General features: G+C 41.5%; 1 protein-coding gene across 4 annotated transcripts in view; it reads right to left on the reverse strand.

Annotated features, from left to right (window-relative positions):
- clgn (calmegin) overlaps nt 1-22870 on the reverse strand; it is a 64599-nt gene that overhangs the window by 29054 nt on the left and 12675 nt on the right. For all 4 annotated transcript variants that reach the window (XM_043674122.2, XM_043674123.2, XM_043674124.2 and 1 more), the window contains exons 5-6: nt 19021-19162; nt 14027-14108 (exon numbers count right to left, since the gene is read on the reverse strand). In XM_043674122.2, coding sequence (XP_043530057.2) covers nt 14027-14108; nt 19021-19162 — 224 coding nt within the window. The remainder of the gene's footprint in view (nt 1-14026; nt 14109-19020; nt 19163-22870) is intronic.

Below are 22870 nucleotides of genomic sequence, written 5' to 3' on the forward strand. Positions count from 1 at the left end.
ACCTATCCAGCATTTGTAGCAATTGCTCCTTAAACAACCTCGTTTCTGTCATGCATTTTCCTAAGAGTATCTGCTCCCAATTTATACTCCACAGTTCCTGCCTAATAAGATTGTAATTCCCCCTCCATCAATTAAGTACTTTCCCATACCATCTGCTCCTATCCCTCTCCATAATTATAATAAAGTCAGGGAGTTCTGATCACCATCACCAAAATGCTCTTCCACCAAGAGATTTGACACCTGACCTGGTTCACTGACAAGCACCAATCCAATATGGTCTCCCCTCTAATCAGCCTATCTACATATTGAGTCAGGAATCCTTCCTGGACACCTGACAAAATCTGTTCTGTCCAAACTATTTGCACTAAGGAGATTCCAATCAATATTAGGCATGTTGAAGTTAACCATGACAACAACCCTGTTACTTCTGTACCTTTCCAAAATCTGCCTCCAAATCTGTTCCTCTGGTGTCTCTGTTGCTACTGGGAGGGGGGGGGGGGTGGGTTTGGGTGCGCGGGGTGAGAGAGAAAGAGGTCTATAGAAAACTAGGAGAAAGTGAGGACTGTAGATCAGAGTCGAAAGCACAACAGATCATGCAGCATCTGAGGAGCAGGAGAATCAAAGTTTTGGGCAAAAGCCCTTCATTAGGGATGTTGGGGGAGGGGGCGGGGTGCTGAGATATAAATAGGAGGGGACATGGGGCTTACCCCTACCCTACCACCCATTTATCTTTCATTCCCCTTCCATCCTCACTTCCAAGATGAAGGGCTTATGCCTAAAATGTCGATTCTCCTGCTCCTCGGATGCTGCCTGACCTACTATGCTTTTTCAGTGCCACACTTTGAGGTCTATAGAAAACTCCCAATAAAGGTGAGTTGCTCCTTTCCTGTTCAACTTCTACTCATACTGACTCAGTAGACAAACCCTCCTTGACGACCTCCCTTTCCACAGCTGTTATGGCTCTTCCTGATTAGCAATGTCACTCCCCGACCTCTTTTACCTCACTCCCTATTCCTTTTGAAACATCTAGTCCCCAGAACATCCAACAACCATTCCTGCCCATGATATCCAAGTCTCCATAATGGCCACAGCATCATATTTCTTGGGATTATGATGATGCTCTAAAGAAAACTATATTGGCTGCATATGAATTAATGCCTGATGCATATAAACAAGGTTTTGGGAATTTAAGAAAACATGTTCGACAAAGACCATACCAAGTTTGAAAGGGTTAAGCAAGTAATTTTGAGAAGTGGATATGAGCAGTAAAAGCTGAAACCATGTATGAAGTTTGAGAGATTATTAGTGGGCGGCACGGTGGTTAGCACTGCTGCCTCACAGCACCAGGGTCCCAGGTTTGATTCTCAGCCTTGGGTGACTGTCTGTGTGGAGTTTGCACATTCTCCCAGTGCCTGTGTGGGTTTTCTCCGGGTGCTCCGGTTTCCTCCCACACAGTCCAAAGATGTGCAGGTTAGGTGAATTGGCCATCGTAAATTGCCCAAAGTGCTAGGTGCATTAGTCAGAGAGAAATGGGTCTGGATGGGCTACTCTTCGGAAGGTTGGTGTGGACTTGTTGGGCAGAAGGGCCTGTTTCCGCACTGTAGGGAATCTAATCTTAAAGAATTTAAAAATTCATTACCTTCTCTATGAAGGACCAATGCCGAGGGCCACAGGATGGCAACTACTAGACAGGCATAGTTCATTATTTACCAGTGGCTAGAACGGATTTATTTGCAATAAATAGTAACCATTCTAAAGAAACCTGGCTCATGCTGGTCAACTTGGGTCAAAAAGACAGGTAATCTCGGGAATTTTACGTACTTTAACTTTTGTGATGACTCCATATTTCCCCAGTGAGTAGTAATATTAGATAGCACATGCATCAGGAATATTAACTTAAATCAATTGCGTATGCGAGAGAAACCTAGTGATAGAGATAACTGGAAAGAAGATCATAATTTGCTGAAAATAACATTTGAAACAACATGTCATTAGTGTGAAAGTTGGACAGCAACTTGTAACAAGAAAGAGAGCAAATAAAATTGCTTTAAGTTGCTGAATGGGTCATACTGCTGTTGGCATTGCAAAATCAGCATTTATTAGATTCCCTGGAGTGTGGAAACAGGCCCTTTGGCTCAACAAGTCCACACCAACCCTCCAAAGAGTAACCCACCCAGACTCTATTTCCTACATTTACCCCTGAGTAATGCACCTAACACTTTGTGCAATTTAGCATAGCCAATTCACCTAACCTGCATATCTTTGGACTGTGGGAGGAAACCAGAGCACCCAGAGGAAACCCACGCAGACACAGGGAGGATGTGCAAACTCCACACAGACAGTTGCCAAAGGGTGGAATTAAACCCGGGTCCCTGGTGCTGTGAGGCAGCAGGGCTAACCATTGAGCTACTGTGTCACATCTCAAAAAAAAACTCACTCCTAAAGACCCCATGAGTTTTATGTAGTCGTTGCATTTGCATAAAACAAACCCACCCAAGATTTAATATCATTATTTATTACTGACCTCCATTCATTGCCTGGCTTTAGACAATTTCTGGAGTCACTTTTAGATTGCAAATTGTTAGACATTTTAATTAACATTAAAAATGATATCTTTTCTCTTGTTGAACACAGCCTTTTCTTTGTTCTTTATTTCGAAGCTTGATTTGACATTGCATTCGTTTGGTTCAATGCAACAGCTTTTTTTGGGCTGTGCGTGTTTGAGAGTGTACACATGCTTGCATCCATGTGCATATGCATGCACTTCAGTTCTTAAGTTTCATCGTTCAAAAGAAGAAACATTTATCTCCATCAAGATTCCAGATGCTCTGTAATTCTATAAACTCAAAAACCCTCATGCCAAAAAAGTGCAGGAGAAAGTGTTACTAAACTGCTTTTGTATAAAAGCCCTGTTTCAGCAAATTCCAGCACAACGTTTGATTACATTTAGACTGAATAATCTTAAATATCCAAGATGAGAATTCAGTGTAAATGATGATAATGCAAATGTATTCTTCAGACATGACACTTGGGTCAAAAGGGCACAAAAAGGTTTGGATTTGAAATAACTGGTAACAGCACATTTTGCCAGAATTTCAGTTGCTACATTATTCATGTATCCTAAGTCAGGAAGAGGAAGATACAAAAGTAGATGGAATTGCAACACTAGCAAGTAATTGTCAAGGGTAAGATTGGGTGGAGTCAAAAAGCTCGGAAATGGAGAGACAACAAATCATGGATACATCACACTCAATGCTGCAGTGTGAAGGGTTGGAAACTTAGAACACTTTGATCTGCAGTTAAATGCAAATATTTCCAGGGTTCTTCAAATGGGTGAAACTATTAGACTTCAAGTGGGTAGAAACAGCTTTTCCTTTCTTTTTGAAGATTATGGAAGATAAACGCAGACTAATGCATAAGTATGGAATGATGAAAATCATTTCAGAATTTCAGCATTCAATGCAGTCAGTGCATTTAATATAGGGCAAAATCCATACTAACAACAGAACACAACATTGCAGATTACGTACAAACGGAATAAAGCAAAGGATGAAGGAGAAAGGGGAGGCGGTGGTCAGAAAAACATGTCAAAGTACAGAATTTCATATCCCTGAATTTTAAACGGAGCAGCAACAGAGAGTCATAGTCACAGATGTACAGCACTGAAACAGACCCTTTGGTCCGACTCGTCCACGCTGACCAGATATCCCAACCCAATCTAGTCCCACCCACCAGCACTCAGCCCATATCCCGCCAAACCCTTCCTATTCATATACCCATCCAAAGGCCTTTTAAATGTTGCAATTGTACCAGCCTCCACCATATCCTCTGGCAGCTCATTCCGCACACTCACCACCCACTGTGTGAAAACGTTGTTCCTTGGGTCCCTTTTATATCTTTCCCCTCTCACCCTAAACCTATGCCCTCTAGTTCTGGATTCCCCAACCCCAGGGAAAAGCCTTGTCTATTTACGGTATTCATGCTCCTCATGATTTTATAAACCTCTATCTGGTCACCCCTCAGCCTCCGACGCTCCAGAGAAAAACAGCCCCAGCCTGTTCAGCCTCTCCCTATAGCTCAAATCCTCCAATCCTGGCAACATCCTTGTCAATCTTTTCTGACCTGAGGTTTCATAACATTCTTCCAATAGGAAGGAGACCAGAATTGCACACAGTAGTCCAAAGTGGCCTAACCAATGTCCTGCACATCTGTAACATGTCCCAACTCATGTACTCAATACTCTGACCAATAAAGGAAAGCATACCAAACGCCTTCTTCACTATCCTATCTACCTGCAACTCCACTTTCAAGGAGCTATGAACCTGGACCCCAAGGTCTTTTTGTTCAGCACCACTCCCCAGGACCTTACCATTAAGTGTATAAATCCTGCTAAGATTTGCTTTCCCAAAATGCAGCACCTCGCATTTATCTCAATTAAACTCCATCTGCCACCTCAGTCCATTGGCCCATCTGATCAAGATCTCATCGTAAACAGAGGTAACCTTCTTCGCTGTCCACTACACCTCCAATTTTGGTGTCATCTGCAAACTTACTAGTTATACCTCAAGCTCACATCCAAATCATTTATATAAATGAAGAGTAGTGGACCCGGCACCATCCCTGGTGACACTCCACTGGTCACAGGCCTCCAATCTGAAAAAACACCACCCTCTGTCTTGTACCTTTGAGCCAGTTTTGTATCCAAATGTCTAGTTCTCCCTGCATTCCTTGAGGTCTAACCTTGCTAACCAGTCTCCATGGGGAAACCTTGTCGAATGCCTTACTGAAGTCCATATAGATCACATCTCCCACTCTGCCCCCAATCCGGAGTTATTTTTTGAAAAAGTAACAATCAGATTTGTGAAACATGATTTTCCCATGGACAAAGGCATGTTGACTATTCTTAATCAGTTCTTGCCTTTTCAAATACATGAGCATCCTGCCCCTCAGGATTCCCTCCAACAACTTGCCTACCACTGACGTCAGGCTCACTGGTCTATAGTTCCCGGACTTACCCTTACCACCTCTTAAACAGTGACACCATGTTAGCAAACCTCCAGTCTTCCAGCACCTCACCTGTGACTATCGATGATACAAATAACTCAGCAAGGGGCCCAGTAATCATTTCCCTAGCTTCCCAGAGTTCCAGGGTACACTTGATCAGGTCCTGGGGATTTATCCATCTTTGTGTTTCAAGGCATCCAGCACCACCTCCTCTGTAATATGGACATTTTAAGAAGTCACCATCTATTTCCGTACATTCTGTATCTTCCATGTCCTTTACCACAGTAAACATTGATGCAAAATACTCATTTAGATTCTCCATCTCCTGCAGTTCCACATAAACGCCAGCTTGCTGATCTTTGAGGAGCCCTGTTCTCTCCCTAGTTACCCTTTTGTGCTTAATGTATTTGTAAAAACCCTTTGGATTCTCCTTAACTCAATTTGCCAAAGCTACCTCATGTCCCCTTTTTGCCTTCCTGATTTCTCTTAAGTATACATCTACTGCTTTTATACTCTAAGGATTCACCCAATCTATCCTATCTATACCTGACATACGCTGCCTTCTTTTTCTTAACCAAACCGTCAAGCTCTTTCGTCATCCAGCATTCTCTATATTTACCACAGAACATAGAAAAGTAGAGCATAGAACAGGCCCTTCGGCCCACGATGGTGCGCCAAGGATTATTCCTAATATAAAATAACCTAACCTATGCACCCCTCAATTCACTGCCGTCCACGTGCATGTCCAGTCATTTAATGTCTCCAATTACCAGCCCTAACAGCCCTTCCTTTCACCCTAACAGGAATATACTGGCTCTGCACTCTCGTTATGTCATTTCTGAAAGCTTCCCATTTTCCAGCTGTCCTTTTACCTGTAAACATCTGTCCCCAAATAGCTTTTGAATGTTCTTGCTTAAAATTGGCCATCAAAATTGCCCTTTCTCCAATTTAGAACTTCAACTTTTAAATCTGTTCTATCCTTTTCCATCACTATTTTAAAACTAATAGAATTATGGTCGCTGGCCCCAAAGTGCTTCCTCACTGACACCTCAGTCACCTGCCCTACCTTATTTCCCAACAGTAGGTCAAGTTTTGCACTAACAGGTACATCCACATACTGAAATCAGAAAACTTTCTTGTAACACTCCTTGTACAAATTCCTCCATTTAACATTATGGCAGTCCCAGTCTATTTTTGGAAAGTTAAAGTCTCCTACCATAATCACCCTATTCTCACAGATAAGAGATCTCCTTACAAATTTGTTTCTTCATTTCCCACTGACTATTAGGTCTATAATAGAATCCCAATAAGGTGACCATCCCTTTCGTATTTCTAAGTTCCAACCAAATAACTTCCCTGGATGTATTTCTGGGAATATCCTCCCTTAGTACAGCAGTAATGCTATCCCTGATCAGAAATGCCATCCCCTATCCTCTCTTGCCTCCCTTTCTGTTCTTCCTGTAGCATTTGTATCCTGGAACATTAAGCTGCAAGTCCTGTCCATCCCTGAGCCATGTTTCTGTAGTTGCTATGATATCCCAGCCCCATGTTCCTAACCATGCCCTGAGTTCATCCGCCTTCCCAGTTAGGCCCCTTGCATTGAAATAAGAGCGGTTTAATTTATCAGTCCTATCTTATTCTCTGCTTTGTCCCTGACCATTTGGCTCATTTCTTTTCTCAGCTGAACCAGTGTCAGATTTATTTATTTCCTCACCATCTCCCTGGCTCTCTCTCCCCCTCCCCCCCCCCCCCCCCCCCCCGGCCACCTTACTAACTTAAAACCTCCCAAGCAGCTCTAGCAAATCTCCCTGCCAGTATATTAGTCCTCTTCCAATTCAGATGCAATCTGTCCTTTGTGTACAGGTCACTTCTACCCCAGAAGAAATTCCGATGATCCAAAGTGAGAACCCTGTTCTCCTGCACTAGCTCCTCAGCCATGCATACATCTGCTCTATCCTCCCTTTCCTACTCTCAAGCTCATGCTCCGGGAGTAATCCAGATATTACTACTAGAGGACCTCCTTTTTAGAATTCCTGCTTAACTCTCTAATCTCCCTTCAGAATCTCAACCTTTTCCCTTCTGTCATTGGTTCCAATGTGTACAATGACCTCCTGCTGGCCCCTCTCCCCCTTGAGAACATTCTGCACCCTCTGAGGCATCCTTGATCCTGGCACCAGGGAAGTAACACACTATTCTGATTTTTTGCTGTTGGTCACAGAAACATCTGTCTGTGCCTCAGACTTGAGAATCCCCTAACACAAATCGATCTCTTGGAACCAGACATACTCCTCAATACGTTAGAGCCAATCTCAATACCAGAAACTTGGCTGTTCATGCTACATTCCCCAGAGAATCCATCACCCCTTACATTTTCCAAAACAGCATACTTGTTTGAAATGGGGATAGCCACAGAAGACTCCTGCACTACCTGCCTACTCCTTACCTTTTCTAGAGTTAACCCATCTGTGACTGTAGTCTCCCTTCCTATAACTGTCACCCATCAGACCCCCTTGCTCTTGTAAATTCCTCATTGCCTCTGTCACTCTAACCGTGCCATTCGATCTGATAGGATTCGCAACCAATGGCATTTATTGCAGACATAATCCTCAGTAACACGTCAACGCCCCCTTAACTCCCACATAGAAGAGCATATCATTCAATAACACCCATTTTTGTTTCTTCCAGTCTGAAGACGCAGAAAATTATTCCTCTACAAAACACTGCTCCAGGCTAACTAAATACTTATTGCTTATATCTTTAAGTTTAATCAAGAGACATAGCTCAATAAAACATAATCTATTCACTAATACAGACTCAAGGCCACACTTAAAACTATTCACTTATCTGTCTGTGCTGTAACCTCTCCCAAACAGGTTCCTCCATGATCAGTTATGAATTTCACTGTTCGTTAATTTTCCCAGATGCACTCCAAAGTCCAGCGATACATGAATTCAACAGCAAAGACAGTAACTGCTCTGTCAGTTAGCAATGAGGGTTTCTTTCTCTCTCTCTTCTGCACTGACCACACCATGTGCTGCATTTGTCTGTACCTCTCCATTTTAAAAGTGCCGTTGTTTTGACTTTTTTTATCCCTTCAAAGTTTCAAAACCATGCAACAGCATATAAAACAGTAATTGCTGCTTCTGGAATTAGGAGGAAATCACCTCCAACACCTAAAATACCTCAAAAGAAAAAAAAAGGAGCAGCCTGTTAAAGCTAGAAATTTTTCCTGTCCTCCATCTTTGATTACCTAGAATCCTGAGAAAGTAAAATTATCCGCTGAAAGGTTGAAACATTGGCTTGAATTTGATCAAAATCAACTGGATAAACGTGACGTTTGACATATTTTAATCAGTGGCATACATTTGGCTTTGAGAGTCAGTCACTTAATTAGAATTACTTTGTCATGTGAACTGAAACGAGTACAGTGAAGAGTGTATACATCACTGCTTACAGCATCTTTTTTTTTTTAGGTACAAAAGGTTCCTAGGTACAATTTCTTTAGTTACAGTTCTTAAAAAAAGTAAAAAGCCCAGCATTGCAAATATTAGGAATAAATTGTGATGAAAAAATTTTCAGAACCAGTCTTCCAACCCAGTCCAAGCTGACACCTAGCCTCCAGTCCATTGGGCCTGGACTTCAGACTGCGCTGGGTTTCACCAGGCCAGGACATTGCTCTAGAATCATTTCCAAACTGGAAGGACTGCTATTTGGGAGAGATGGCCAATTCAGGGTAGTGGACAAATTGTGGCACCCAACAGCAAGATGTTGGGCTTATTTTTGAAAGTATCTTCAACATGTTGGAGAGAGACTGAAAAGAAAGGGTGTTTATGAATGCAGGCTCAGAAGAAATAGCTTTATTATGAGGAATGATACAGGGATTCAGTGATTCTGTCCTGGAGGCATTACTGTAGGAGTCAGCACACCTCAGAACGAATAGCTAGAGGTGTTAGCGATAGGTGGTCAATTGAACAACAGATTAGTTATAGATGGGCCAACTATGCATCTCTTGACTGTTAGGATAGTGCAGGTGACTTGAGCATTTAGGAAGCGCACCACTTCCTGTGTAAGCCTTGATGACCACATGAATACAGTCTATGATCCTATGCACACAAAGAAATCCAGTCATAGTTCTGAAGTCAACTACTCTTTCAGCAAGATTAACTGTGCAAACAAGTTATTTGTCAGCCTGACAGTGGATGATTTCTGTGACTTCCTTATGCAGCAATGTGCATGGATAGTTTCTACCTCACTCTAGAATAAATCGCAGGTGAGTAAGTGCCAATATTACTTTTAACACTCCAATGTTCAGTATCGAGCACTTGCCATGATGTCAACTCTTGCGCTGATCCTGAAAAGTTCCATCACCAACATCCTGAGAGACAATAGAGACTTTGATGGCTAGACTCTCTATGAAAAAGAATACTGTTTGGAAAAGACAGTGATTGGTAGTGGGGCGTCAGAGACAGCCTGACAACCTACATAGTTTTACAGGGTCTACAGTGATGGGAAAATTGAGGTAGAGGTCAGTTCTGTTAACTGTTATGCTCGCTCCAGAGATGGGACCAAACCTGCTGAGCGCTGCTAACATTTTCTTTTAAATATATAAAACTTGTAAAATTTGCCAACATATACAATCATCATTGCTTGAAAGCTCTATACGCACTACTGTAAAAACAAACGCAGGTTATCAACAGAAAATCTTGTTAAGAAATTGCACCTCAATATCATGGTATCATGATATATTCCTTCAACATAACACATTATAATTGAGGCGAGGCAACTCTGAATTAAAAAAAAGCAATTTACACGAACAGAAAATGTCATCCAAAAGGGAAATTATAATATATAGACAAATAGAGAAATGAGTGTTGTACAAAATAATAACATTAGAAAAATTCTATTAGTATAGACATTTCACTTTTACATCCATCTGAAAGTGAAGATGAGAAAGTCCTGATTCATTTCACATATAGCAATGTGATAACTTCATTAGGAAGAGAATGTACTGATTACTCTGCTCTATTATTGCACAAGCAGTCACAAATGTGTAACTACAGAATTAAATCACCAAGATGATCAATGTGCCTGACTGACAGCTAATCAGGACAAAGATAATTTATACTTGATTTTGTAATCAACAAAAATATTTATAGGGGAAAATCAAGAGTTGGGGGAAGGGGCAGGAAAGTGGAAGTGAGGAGTGTCAGATTAGTGATGATCTGTTGAATGGTAGAACACGATCAAGGGGCCAAGTTGCCTGTTCCTATTTCCCATCGATTTATTTATTGTAAACAAACATTTTTTCACCCTGGCTTCCTTCCTGATTTAACCACTTTCAAGTACATCTGTCCGTTACGTCCCTTCTCATTATACTTATTTCATTTAATATTTCTAACTTGTTCTCTAACTAGAATGACAGCTTCATTGCTCTCCTAATTGAAGACAGAGACAAAGTATTGCTGTGTAACTGCTGCTTGTTAGCACCATTGTACCTTGCATTAATTGGCAGATGACTGACAGGAAGCTAACGAGATTCATTGGATTGCATTGGAAGGAATTCAAAGAAGGTTCACTATGCTGATTCCTGGGTAAGAGTTATTTCATGTTGAAAGGTTGTGTAAGTTAACCAACATTCATTAGAGATTAGAAGAAAGGTGATCTTACTGAAGCAAACAGAATGGAGTGGGCTTGACAGGGTATTTTTTCTCATGGGGAAATATAGAACTTGAGGTCACAATGTAAAATATTCTCCAATTTATGAAGAGGAGTAATTTCTTCTTTCATTATGTTGTTAGCCATTGGAATCCTCCTTTACAAACAGCTGGAGGGGCTAGGTCATTATCTAACTCCATTTCTAATTTTTCAGATTTTTGGTCGATGAGGGAGTTAAATGTTACGGGGGGATTGTCAGGAGTGGTGTTAAGGCCACAACCAGACCAACCAGGTCTGGGTGGGGCAAGCTTGAACGGCCTACTGCTCATACTTTTTATCTTAAGTGGGAGAAATGGGCAGAATTGAATTTTATGTGTACTGACTGTAAGGAGGTCAGCCAGGTGAAGCTCATAGAATGAGCTCTCTCATTGAACCAGATTAACAGCCCCAATCAGGGCGCCCTGGCTAACAGATAAGGAGAGTCAGACATCCTGTTCTGAGAGCTGGCTCTGAAGAAGCTGGATCAGTGTCAATAAAGGGAGACTTGGTGACAGTATACCAACCTCTATGGAGTTATTTCACCTTGCGTTTTCTAAGGAGGTACTCCTGGACAATTTTTCATGGTTGGGTAGATGCCAATACTGTAGGTGTCCTGGTACAGCATGACCAGGGTGTGGTTAGCTGTGGACCACTCAATACTATTGCTAGGATGTGGGCAGGATACAGTGTTTCCAGTATCCAGTGCCTTCAAATAATTTTGAGATGTCATTTGGAGTGAGCTGAATTGTCAGAGGTTTGTGACACTTGGGACTGCAGAAAGACGACATGATGAATCATCCACTCAGCCCTTCTGTTTGTTGATGTTGCAAATGATTCAAACTCATTTATTGTACCAGTGGGAATTCCCCATTGTGGAGCTCCCCCAGCACAAAGGGTGGGATATTTGTGGAGCTTTCTCCTCATTAGTTGTTTAATTGACAATCACCATTCATGACAATATGTGGGAGGATTGTGAAGCTGGGATCTGATATGTTGCTATGGGATTCCTCAGCTCTGTCATCTTTTATCCCCCATGATTTGGCATGCAACTTGTCTCAGGTTGCAGTGTCACCAGGCTGACCTCACTTAAATTTATTCCTGATTCTATTCTTGGCATTCCCTCCTACACCTTAATCCTCAAATACCCTTGATTTATACCCTTTAGCACGACAGTAGATAGAGACTGTACTTAGTGGACAGATGACATTGTTTTTACAAGGCATGTGCAATGGTCACTACCTATATGCTCATTTGCAGATGCATCTGCAACACTTTGACTGACGAGCACAAGGTCTAGTAAGTGCTTCCCTCTTAATGGTTCTCTTACGATTTGCTAGACTGGGGCTGCAACAGATATGTCCATCAGGGCTGGATGAGTTTAGTCAAACCACACTTGCTGATGGAATTTAAAGTCCCCAGTGAGCACATTTTGTGCCCTTACCATCCTCACTGCTTATTCCAATGGTGTTTAACATGGAAGAGATTCATCAGCTGAGATGAGGCACTTGGTGATAGTAGGGAGTTTCCTTGTGTTCCTCATATTGCCAGGTTTATCTTTCACCATTTGGTGCAAAAGGTGTGTAACATTTGCAATCCTCAAGGGCTCTGACACCACCCCTGCACCCAAGGACTAATCGAGAGATTATGATCAGCAGCTTCTTCAGGAATCATTCCAACCAGATCAGATTTTCCAATTTAGGTACTGGTGAAAACTATATAATTCATACTTTTAGCTCCCCTCTTAGGTGAAGAGATAGTCTAGTGGTATTATCACTGGATCGATCCAGAGACCCAGGTAATATTCTGGGCACCTGGTGGTGGAATCTGAATTCAATAACAAGAATTTTGAATGGGGGTGGGGGGGTCTAATAATGACCATTGTTAATGATTGGAAAAATCCATCTGCTTCATTAATCTCCTTTAGGAAAGGAAACTACCACCCTTATTCCACTCCAGACTCAGTGTGTGGGTGACACTTAATAATGGATGGGCAGCAAATGCTGGCCTAGCCAGTGATGCCCACATTGCACACATTTTTAAAAAAAAAAAAATACTTGTATTTTCTCTTAATTTTCTCATTCAGTACCCTGAAAATGTTGTTTTTTTTTGGCAAAGTCATTTTCTAGGTAAAGGCTAATAAAAAGAGTATTCATTCAGGATCTCAACCACGCTTTTTCTCTTCACCTGTCACCATTTTCTTGCCAAACCAACTCCACTACTACTCTGACAACTGAAAAAACTCTAGGCTCCCTTTTACTTAGCAACCAATCTATTCTTGTCCTGACCTTTTGCCTCTTCTTTTTACATTCTCCTTTGAACTTTTTAGGATTCAGTCTGATTCCTCTGTGTTATCCATGTTAGCCAATTAGGAATCTCCCAGGTCAGTGCAAATGCAAGTATCATGGCAGTGTCAGCATTAATGAAGAGGAGTTAAAACAACACCTGATAAAACACAGATACATCTCTGATGAGGTGATGTTTGGAAAACTGCAGGGATTATTAACAATACTATTTTCAAATAACAGCAATGCTGAAATGGGTTCAGCAAAAATAAACAAAAACCTATTAGCTGCTTTTTTTTCCTAAGTAACATGAAAGGGTGCCACAATATTTCATACAGTATCAATTGTGCATGTCCCTTCTGTGCCTTAGCAGATAACTTGACTGAGTGCTATTTTGAAAATGCAAAGTGTCAAAGTCTGCATGTATTGCTCACAATAATCATCAGATCTGGTAAGAATGGCCAGTCTTCTTCAAAAAACAAAGTGATGTTCACGCATCAGGTGAGTTTTTAATGACAGAATCAGACAAAAAAAATCATGCATCTTATTGATACAGTTTTTTTAAAATTAGACTTATAGGAATAGGTGGACAAAAGGTGACAACTTTCCCTTCCATGTGGTTGATGATGCCTCCATACTCTAATCCCAGTGTCCCCCCAACTTATCCCAGATTCAAACTTCCAACTCAGCACCGCCCTCTCGACCTGTCCATCTTCCTTCCCATCTATCTGCTCCACCCTCCTCTGACTTGTCACCTTCACCCCCTAACTGAATCAACCTATTGCATTCTCAGCTACCCTCCCCTGCACGCCCCAGCCCCACCTCACTCCCATTTTATTTCTCAGCACCCTTGGGTCACCTCCTCATTCCTGAAGAGCGGATGCTTGAAACATTGATTCTCCTGCTCCTCTGATGTTACCTGACTGGCTATGCTTTTCCAGCACCACACTCTTCAATAAGTGACAACAGAAGGCTATTCCAGTATGAATGACCACTGATACAAGGCATGGGGAAGAAAAGAAGTGCTTCAGATCTCAAGTAATTACCAGCTTCAGGTCGTCCGTATGCGAAAGCAACTTTAGGTATGCACCACCACAGTCAATGCCAGCTTGGAAGTTCACTTCATACCTGGAAAACAAGCACATAAAACCATCATGCATATAGTCAGCCTTTGGGTCGGATGTTTCACCAGGTTATTAAACCAGAGACATTTAATCAGAACTTAATTTTGGATGGGCCAGCATTTTTGTTCAATAAATAAACCATTTTCAACTTTGCTTTGAAGCAAACTCATTAGCTAGCTAATTTTTTTTAAAAATAAGTAAAACATTACAAAAACATCAATAAAGAGGCTAATCAGCCCCTCAGGTAAGGTCCGCCATTTAAAAAAAAGGTTTATCACTGAGGCGACTAATCGGAAATCTAAATTCCGGCCCACTCTTAACTTCTCAACCCCAGGATTTACAAGAATCAATCTATCCCTATTTTAAAGATATCCAAAAACTCTGCTTCCATCAAGTTTCAACGGAGTTTCAAGACTGTTGATCCTCAGACATTTTTGCTGCTTCATCTGTCATAAATTAGTGATTGCATTCTTAGTTCTACATTCTTCCATGAGGAAACAGCCATCCTCATCTCCTGATAAGACCCTCAACATATCTAATGATTCAGATCAAGTCACCTCTTACTCTTCTACATTACAAGCATATTCAAGACAAGATGTGGAGGTGCCGGTGTTGAATTGGGGTGGACAAAGTCAAAATTCACATGACACCGGATTTTAGTCCAACAGATTTATTTGAAATTACAAGCGTTGGGAGCCCCACTCCTTCCCCAGGTAGCTAGTGAGAGAGAATACATTGGACACCATTTATAAGTAAAAGCACAAAGGGTCAGACAACTTATGTGAATGCACTGAACAAACCTAGATGCCTATTAAGTCTTTAATTAGTTGGAATGGAAGTGCAGGTTTTGACTGATTAATATATAAATCCCAGAATTTTTCTTCAGGTCATATTCCAAAATAACTTAAGGTTTTCAGTATAAAAAGGTGATATCTCAGGTCAGGCAACACACTTTAGGTTTGAGGGCTTGTTTCAAGTCGGTTTGTATCTCAACCTGGAAAGAGATGGTCTACAGATAAGTTCCTACTTTGGAAAGTAAACTAACGTGGCGTTTTATAAATTAATTCTCAAAATCTATGGGGTGAATTTCCATTTGCAGATAATACACTCTTTGGACAAAATATAACATATAACATTTCAGCAAATGAGAATTCACCCCATAGGTTTAAGACCAAATGTGCAGTGAGGAAGTTTTTGGGGGGGTGCACACAAGCTGTGTGGTGGGGTCATCTTTATCGAACTTGGCTCTCAGCCTCTACTTAGCATCATTGTGTCACCCAAAGTCAGCCTTGGATGATGTTTACCCAAAGATCAAAGGCTGAATGTCCTTGACTGCTGTAGTGTTCTCCCACTGGGAGGGATCTTTCCTGTCTGGCGATTGTTATATGATATCCATTCATCCATAGTCATTGCATCTGCATGGTTTTGCCAATATACCATACCTTAAGGCATCCTTGCCTGCAGTGTACGAGATAGACAATGTTGGTAGAGTCACATGAATATCTGTCTTGCATGTGGTGGTGGTGTCCATGTCGATGCTTTGACACGCCCTTACAGGTATTGTGGTCAAGTTGTCTTGAAAGCTGGGAAGTTTGCTGCAAACTATAGTCTGTTTAAGGTTTGGTGATCTTTTGAAGGTGTAGGGAAGATCTTGGCAAATTGCTCATCAATGTGTTGCAGGCTGCCAAGAACATGGTATAGTCTCTCCACTCCCAGGAAGTACTAGACGAAGGGTATCCTATCGATCGTATCCTCTGCGTCTTCTGAGGAGGCCATTATGTTTTTTTTACTGTGGTGTGTCAGAACTGGCAATTGATGAGTTGAGCATCACATCCCTTCCTTGACTGCATCCTTCAACATCTGTTGCATTCCCCCACATCTGAAAGGATCTTGTCTATGCGTAGGGCTTGTGTGTTGACTGTTTTAATATGTGTTTAGGGTGGAAGCTTGAGAAATGCAGCATCATAAGGTTTTCTGTAGGCTTGTGGTACAGTAAGATACTGAGGTGTCCGTCCTTGATGGAGATGCATGTGTCCACGAATGAGACGGATTCTAAAGAGTAGTCCACGGTAAGTCTGATAGGATGAAACTTGTTGACATCATAATATAGCTGTTTCAGTGATTCCTCACCATGAGTCCAAAAGGAAGAAAATGTCAATGTTTAAAGTGGAGCAAAAATCCCCATCACATACCCTGGACTAAAACCCTTGGACCTTGGCACAGGAATTTATGGAATTCACATTTGAACGAAGATTCATTGAGCTCTCTGGCCGAGACAGTCAAGGCAATACGCAAGCTTAGGGGCAGCTGTCTGAAACAGAGGTTTTGCTTGTAAAGCTGAAGGAAGACCCCCACAAACACCTCAGCTAAAGACAATGAACACCAGCCTGCAGAGCAAATAACCGAGACATTCTGGAGCCTATAAAAATACAAAACTATTCAACTTCTAAATCAGTTTGCTCAGACAGATACTGAACATTCCACACCATTGTACTACATGTAAACTTGTTTGCCTTTGAATGTGAAGGCCTTCACACTACCAGTACAACTTCAACATACATTCATCCAAGAGAAATACTGGACCTTCAAAACTATCGGAAACCCATTCACTTTAAACTGGAGAACCATTCATACCTCATCCAGTAATTAGGAGGCTCATTCAGCCCCAAGAGGAACAACAACAGCTCAGTAATCAATACAGACTTGAGGGGAGATAATGGGACACACAGTTTACATAACTGCTAGCCCTGATCTGGGAGAGAGAGCTTTTTCCAATATTAAGCTCGTGCAGAAACAAGCAGATGCCAAACTGGCTCTAGTCCCAACAAGCAGCTTTGGAACACAAACTAAACTGAGAAGCTGAACCAGGAAGGCAAACCAAAGAGCATCAACGCAACTAAGGACATCAAAGAGGGTAGAAAGCCAACCAACTGGACGCACTTTAAAAGTGTTTAAAACTGAGCCGAAACACCCTCAACCCCAAAATTTCTGACGCAGCTAGCAGGGAGGCGAAGATAGGTGGTAACAGTGCAGGGTACCCCAAGTATAGGAAACCTAAAGTAAGTGTCTGATTACTCAAAGCTAAACAACAATTGTAATGTTTTAACCTGTTTAATTTGATAGTGTATTTAAATTACTGTCCTCTGTACAATTGTGTTAATTTCGTTGCTTTATTACATTTGCCTTTTATTTCTTGTATTATACTTAACTTTCGTAGTTAAATAAACAGATTTTGCCCAGAAACATCGGTCTACTGCCTTCTTTATTTCACATTCCCTATATAAGTCCAGTGTCACAGCCACCCAAAATAAAACCAAACTACACATGCAAACCAGAAGCTCTACAATATACTTGGTGTAAAGCATTGTTGGGAGGTCCTGTGCAACAAAGTCTTGTTCGAATTTGTGCATGAAAATGTTGGCATTTGGGGTGCAAATTTGGATCCCATGGTTGTTCAGTGTGTCTGGATAAAGTACTAGTTGTTGAAGATGAAGACATTGTGGTTGAGGATAAAGCAGATAACTTGTAGGATGGTGCCTGGAAATTAGGAGTTGGTGATATCGAGTACTGTTCAATACATTCGCATAACTTACATGACCCTTTGATCTTTTACTTAATTTCTGTGTCCGATGTATTCTCTTTCACTAGCTACCTGAGGGAGGAGTGGGGCTCCAAAAGCTTGTGGCTTCAAATCAACCTGTTGGCCATAACCCAGTGTTGTGAAATTTTTGACTTGATTGAAAACAAGGCACTCTTGATTTTTGTTCCCCACCTCTATCACAAAGAGAAAAATCACATAACACCAAGTTTAGTCCAGCAGGTTTAATTGGACGCACTGGCTTTTGGAGCGCTGCTCCTTCATCAGGTGGTTGTCAACCACCTGAAGGAGCAGCGCTACGAAAGCTAGTTCAAATCACTTGGTGTTGTGTGATTTTAAAACTTTGTACACCCCAGTCCAACACCAGCATCTCCAAATCATGACCTCTATCACAATTAGTCATGCCTAACCCTATTTCTGTTACATTCTAGTTTTTCCAATTCAATTTTACTATCACTGATGCCCTTCACGTTCCAGTTCTAAGCATTAACAGATTCGTCACCATCTTCAGCTGTTTGTTACTCCCCACTGAAATCATTTAGGGTTTATTTGATGACCAAGTCTGGGTGCACACTACAGGGATCACATGAACCATGCTTATTGCCAAATCTGCACTTACACTTATTTAAGAAAAATAGAAGTGTCAATATGATTAATACATATACATTTTCTCTTCTGCCAAATCTCATTGCACTTATATATTTTAGTATAGCATTTTCAGTAATAAAGCTAGAACAATAGGGAATTAGACTTTTCAGCAATCAACTTAAAGATCTTTGAAAAAAAAAGCAAACAAAAATTCTTGGAACAGTGAGCAAGTCTAAATCTCTTTGTATGCTGATAAGACAAGTGCTTGCACTTCTGTTTTGCCAATTCTTGATTTTAGAAGTTATGCGTTAACGTAAATTTGTTGGGTCATGATATTTTGTCAAGATGTTAAAATAGCTTAAGTGTTAACATTTCTGGCATTTGCACATTAGGAACTTAAAGGCAAAACAAGTTATACACAAAAGTAAAGCACAGTCCTTTTTTTCTAACATCAGGAAAATGTGAATCAATTGATCGAGTGAGCACAGAAACTATTCTAAGTAGACACATACTTACAATTTTCTTTTGCAATTTTGCATAATCAATATTTTTTCAATTTTGGTCCGATAAAGCAACAAAACTAAACCTTAACACGAGTTTCAGCTCATGATTCTTTTACAATATGTAAAAATGAAAATCAAATATAGCCCAAACATATTTAATACTATATTGTTGACTTGATAAATTAGTTGCTAATTTCCCTCTCCAAGATTACCAAATGTGTACTTACTGGATAATCAGAGGTTCAGCTTTGAACAAAAATGGTTTCTTCAGTGGAGCTGAGATTGCATGGTGCTTTGCTTTTGACTTCAGCACCAAACCTTTGTCACCAGGCACTGTGTTTTCCATCAATTCCTCAACTGCCCATTTTCCTAAAAAAGAAAATGGGAACTCACTGGCAGAATAGATAATTGCAAATTAAATGCAACTCGAAACACATTCAACAGTTGTAGGTTCAAGTTACATATTGTGAGTGCCATCTAATTTGAGGGTGAGTTAATAAAATGCAAATTCATAGATGAGGACTCCGTAAATTAAACTCTTAAACCCTGGTGCACTTGCATATGAAGGTTTAGAACATCGGAAAGTTGCAGTCACATTGTCAGGTGATTTACTGCAGGTAAGTTCCCTGCCTTAACTTCTCTCTGGATTACACATGAGAAGAGACACGAAGTTTGAAATTTCTGGCCACTAATATTTTGTTCTGCACTCAGTGAATACAAATAAGGCCAGAAACTTGGCTAGAAACATAAGAAATAAAAGCAACATTAATCAAAAGGGTTACTTGAACATGCTTTACTATCCAATAATAAAGGCAGACTTTCCACATCAAATGTACTTTCCCAAATTTCCATATTAATTACAGTTTAAAAACATCAACCTCAGCCCAATCAGACTGCTCATTTTGGGCTGTGTGCATTTGTGCACATGAACCTCCTGGGTGCAAGGGTTTGGGATGTAGGGGAAAGGCTGGATAAACTTCCAGAAAGAGCAGGGTGAACATGGTTTTGCTTCATATAGGAACAAAATTTTAGGGAGAGATATCTTGGAGGACTTTCAAAATCAATTTCAGGAGTTAGGAAGGAGGCTGAAACATAGGACTTCCAGGGCAGTAATCTCAGAAATACTACCTATGCCATAAGCTTCACCATTTAGGCAAAGGCAGAACAGGGAGGTAAATATGTAGCTTGAGGGATGGTATGGAGGGGAGACAGTGGAATCACTCTGGGAAAGGAGAAAGCTGTTCCGAAGAGATGGGCTTTACCTGAGCTGAAATGAAACTAATCTCCTGCCTGACAGAGTAACTAGTGTCGTGAGGATGGATTTTAAACTTGTAAATCAGAGTGGTGGGTTGACTAATGGGCCTCAGCTTGGAAGTACAGAAGGGGATAAATTCCTGCAATGTTTGCAGGAGAACTTTCTGGAACATTTTCAATCCTACCAGGAAGGAAGCGGTACCAGATCTGGTCCAAGAAAATAAGGCAGACTTAATGGAAAATATCAGTGGGAGAGCATTTGGGAAATAGCAATCATACAAAAAGGTTCAATACCAAGTTGGAAAGGGATAAAACACAGTCAAGGACTAAGATTCCAGACTGGAAGAGGGCAGATTTTAGGCATGTAAACGTTGGAGCAGGTTGACTGGAAACATTTTTATGGTAAAACAATAGATGAAAAATGGGAGACTTTCAAAAGAGAGGAATAGGATGCAAGCTAAGCACATACCCATGAGAAATAACTATGGGGTATTCAAAGCTATAGTACCCTCGATGACTAACGATTTGATGAGAAAAGGGAGAGAGACAGGCGATGCATACCAGAATAATACAATGAAATAGGTATCAGGAAGCATAACTCAAATGGAGGAGACAGGCTGAGGCTGAAGGAAGGAAGGAGGAAGCACACCAAAAAGGGTAGCAGACTGTGCTAAAATAAATTGTAAAACATGTCCTTCAAAACATTAATAGTATAAGATAGAAGAATACTCTATATCTATATTATATATATTATATATTCTATATCTATAAAAGGACCAAACAGGATAAGGTGCTCACTGAAGCAAAGGATATGGCAGAGTTACTAAGTAAATACTTTGTTTCGGTCATTAACAAATTAGAAGATGGAGACAATTGTCCAGTTGAAAATGTGGGTGTTAAGCAACCGAGCAGCATAGTGATACATAACAAAGTAGTGCTAAAAAAAAGTCACCACTCCCAAGCAGGGAAGTCAACAGCCTGGATAAGGTAGATTCTAGATTGCTGGAGTGGGGGTGGACAGGATTAGTTCCAGGGGATTGGAAGATTGCAAATGTGTTGCTATTGTTTAAGAATGGGGCAAAGGATAACCCAGGATCTGTCAACTTGGCATCAATAGTGGGAAAACTGATGTAGGTCATAATATGGGACTTGCGCCCACACCTCCCCCCTCACCTCCCTCCAAGGCCCCAAAGGAAACTTCCATATCCGCCACAGATTCACCTGCACCTCCACACACATCATCTATTGCATCCTCTGCACCCGATGTGGCCGCCTCTATATTGGGACCACCACCAAGGATATATTTCCCTCCCCTCCCCTATCAGCATTCCGTAAAGACCACTCCCTCCATGACTCCCTCGTCAGATCCACACCCCCCACCAACCCAACCTCCACTCCCGGCACCTTCCCCTGCAACCGCAGGAGGTGCAAGACTTGCGCCCACACCTCCCCCCTCACCTCCCTCCAAGGCCCCAAAGGAAACTTCTATATCCGCCACAGATTCACCTGCACCTCCACACATCATCTATTGCATCCTCTGCACCCGATGTGGCCTCCTCTATACTGGGGAGACAGGCCGGCTATTTGCGGAGCGTTTCAGAGAACACCTCTGGGACACACGGACCAACCAACCCAACCACCCTGTAGCTCAACATTTCAATTCCCCCTCCCACTCCACCAAGGATATGCAGGTTTTTGGACTCCTCCATCGTCAGACCACAACAAAACGACAGTTGGAGGAAGAACGCCTCATCTTCCGCCTAGGAACCCTCCAACCACAAGGGATGAACTCGGATTTCACCATTTCCTCATTTCCCCTCCCCCCACCCTGTCTCAGTCAAATCCATCGAATCTTCTTCCCGACCTCTCCGCCCCCGCCTGACCTATCACCCTCACCTGGACCTCTTTCCACCTATCACATTTCCGACGCCCCTCCCCCAAGTCCCTCCTCCCTACCTTTTATCTTAGCCTGCTGGACAAACCTTCCCCATTCCTGAAGAAGGGCTTATGCCCGAAACGTCGATTCTCCTGTTCCCTGGATGCTGCCTGACCTGCTGCGCTTTTCCAGCAACACATTTCCAGATAAGATAAATATACACTTGGAGAAAAATAAATAAATATTAGACAGTCAACATGTCTTTGTCGAGAGCAGGTCACATCAGACAAATTTTATGGGGTTCTTTGAGGCGTCACAGGCATTGGATGTGGGTAGTTTGTGGATGATGTATATTTGGAATTTCAGAAAACATTGAGTATGGGGTCACATGGCAGGTTGGTTAGCAAATTAGAAATGATGGATCCTTGGCAGCAGTGATTGCAAGTAGTTGGCTACAAACACTGACGGTAGGTCCAGATGGACATTTCATAGACAGGAAATGAGTTTAAAGTGGTGCTCCCTACAGATCCCTTGCTTTTTTCCAATGTATATAATGGTGTTGAGGACACAATCTCTAAATTTGCAGACAATACTAAGCTAGGAAGAATAGTGAATTAGGAGGATGATGCAGAATGACTTCAGAGAGAAATTGACAAGTTGGCGAAATATCTGACAGATGAATTTAAAGGCAGAGAAATGAGAGGTCATACATTTCAGCAGAAAATACATGGAGAGACAATACAGGCTCAAATGGTACAACTTTGAGGGGAGTAAAGGAGCAGAGGGACCTTGGGGTTCAACAACATAATTCTCTGAAGGTTGCCAGGCAAATTGAAACAGTAGTTAAGGTGGCTTATGGGATCCCTGGGTTTATAAATAGAAGGCATGAGTATCAAAGCAAGAAAATGATGCTACACTTCTACATATCAGCCAGACCACATTTGTAA

This window comes from Chiloscyllium plagiosum, unplaced genomic scaffold (assembly GCF_037043375.1).
Source record: "Chiloscyllium plagiosum isolate Xiang-an unplaced genomic scaffold, Cpla_swu_hap1 HiC_scaffold_36, whole genome shotgun sequence".
In the NCBI taxonomy this organism is placed as follows: Eukaryota; Metazoa; Chordata; class Chondrichthyes; order Orectolobiformes; family Hemiscylliidae; genus Chiloscyllium; species Chiloscyllium plagiosum.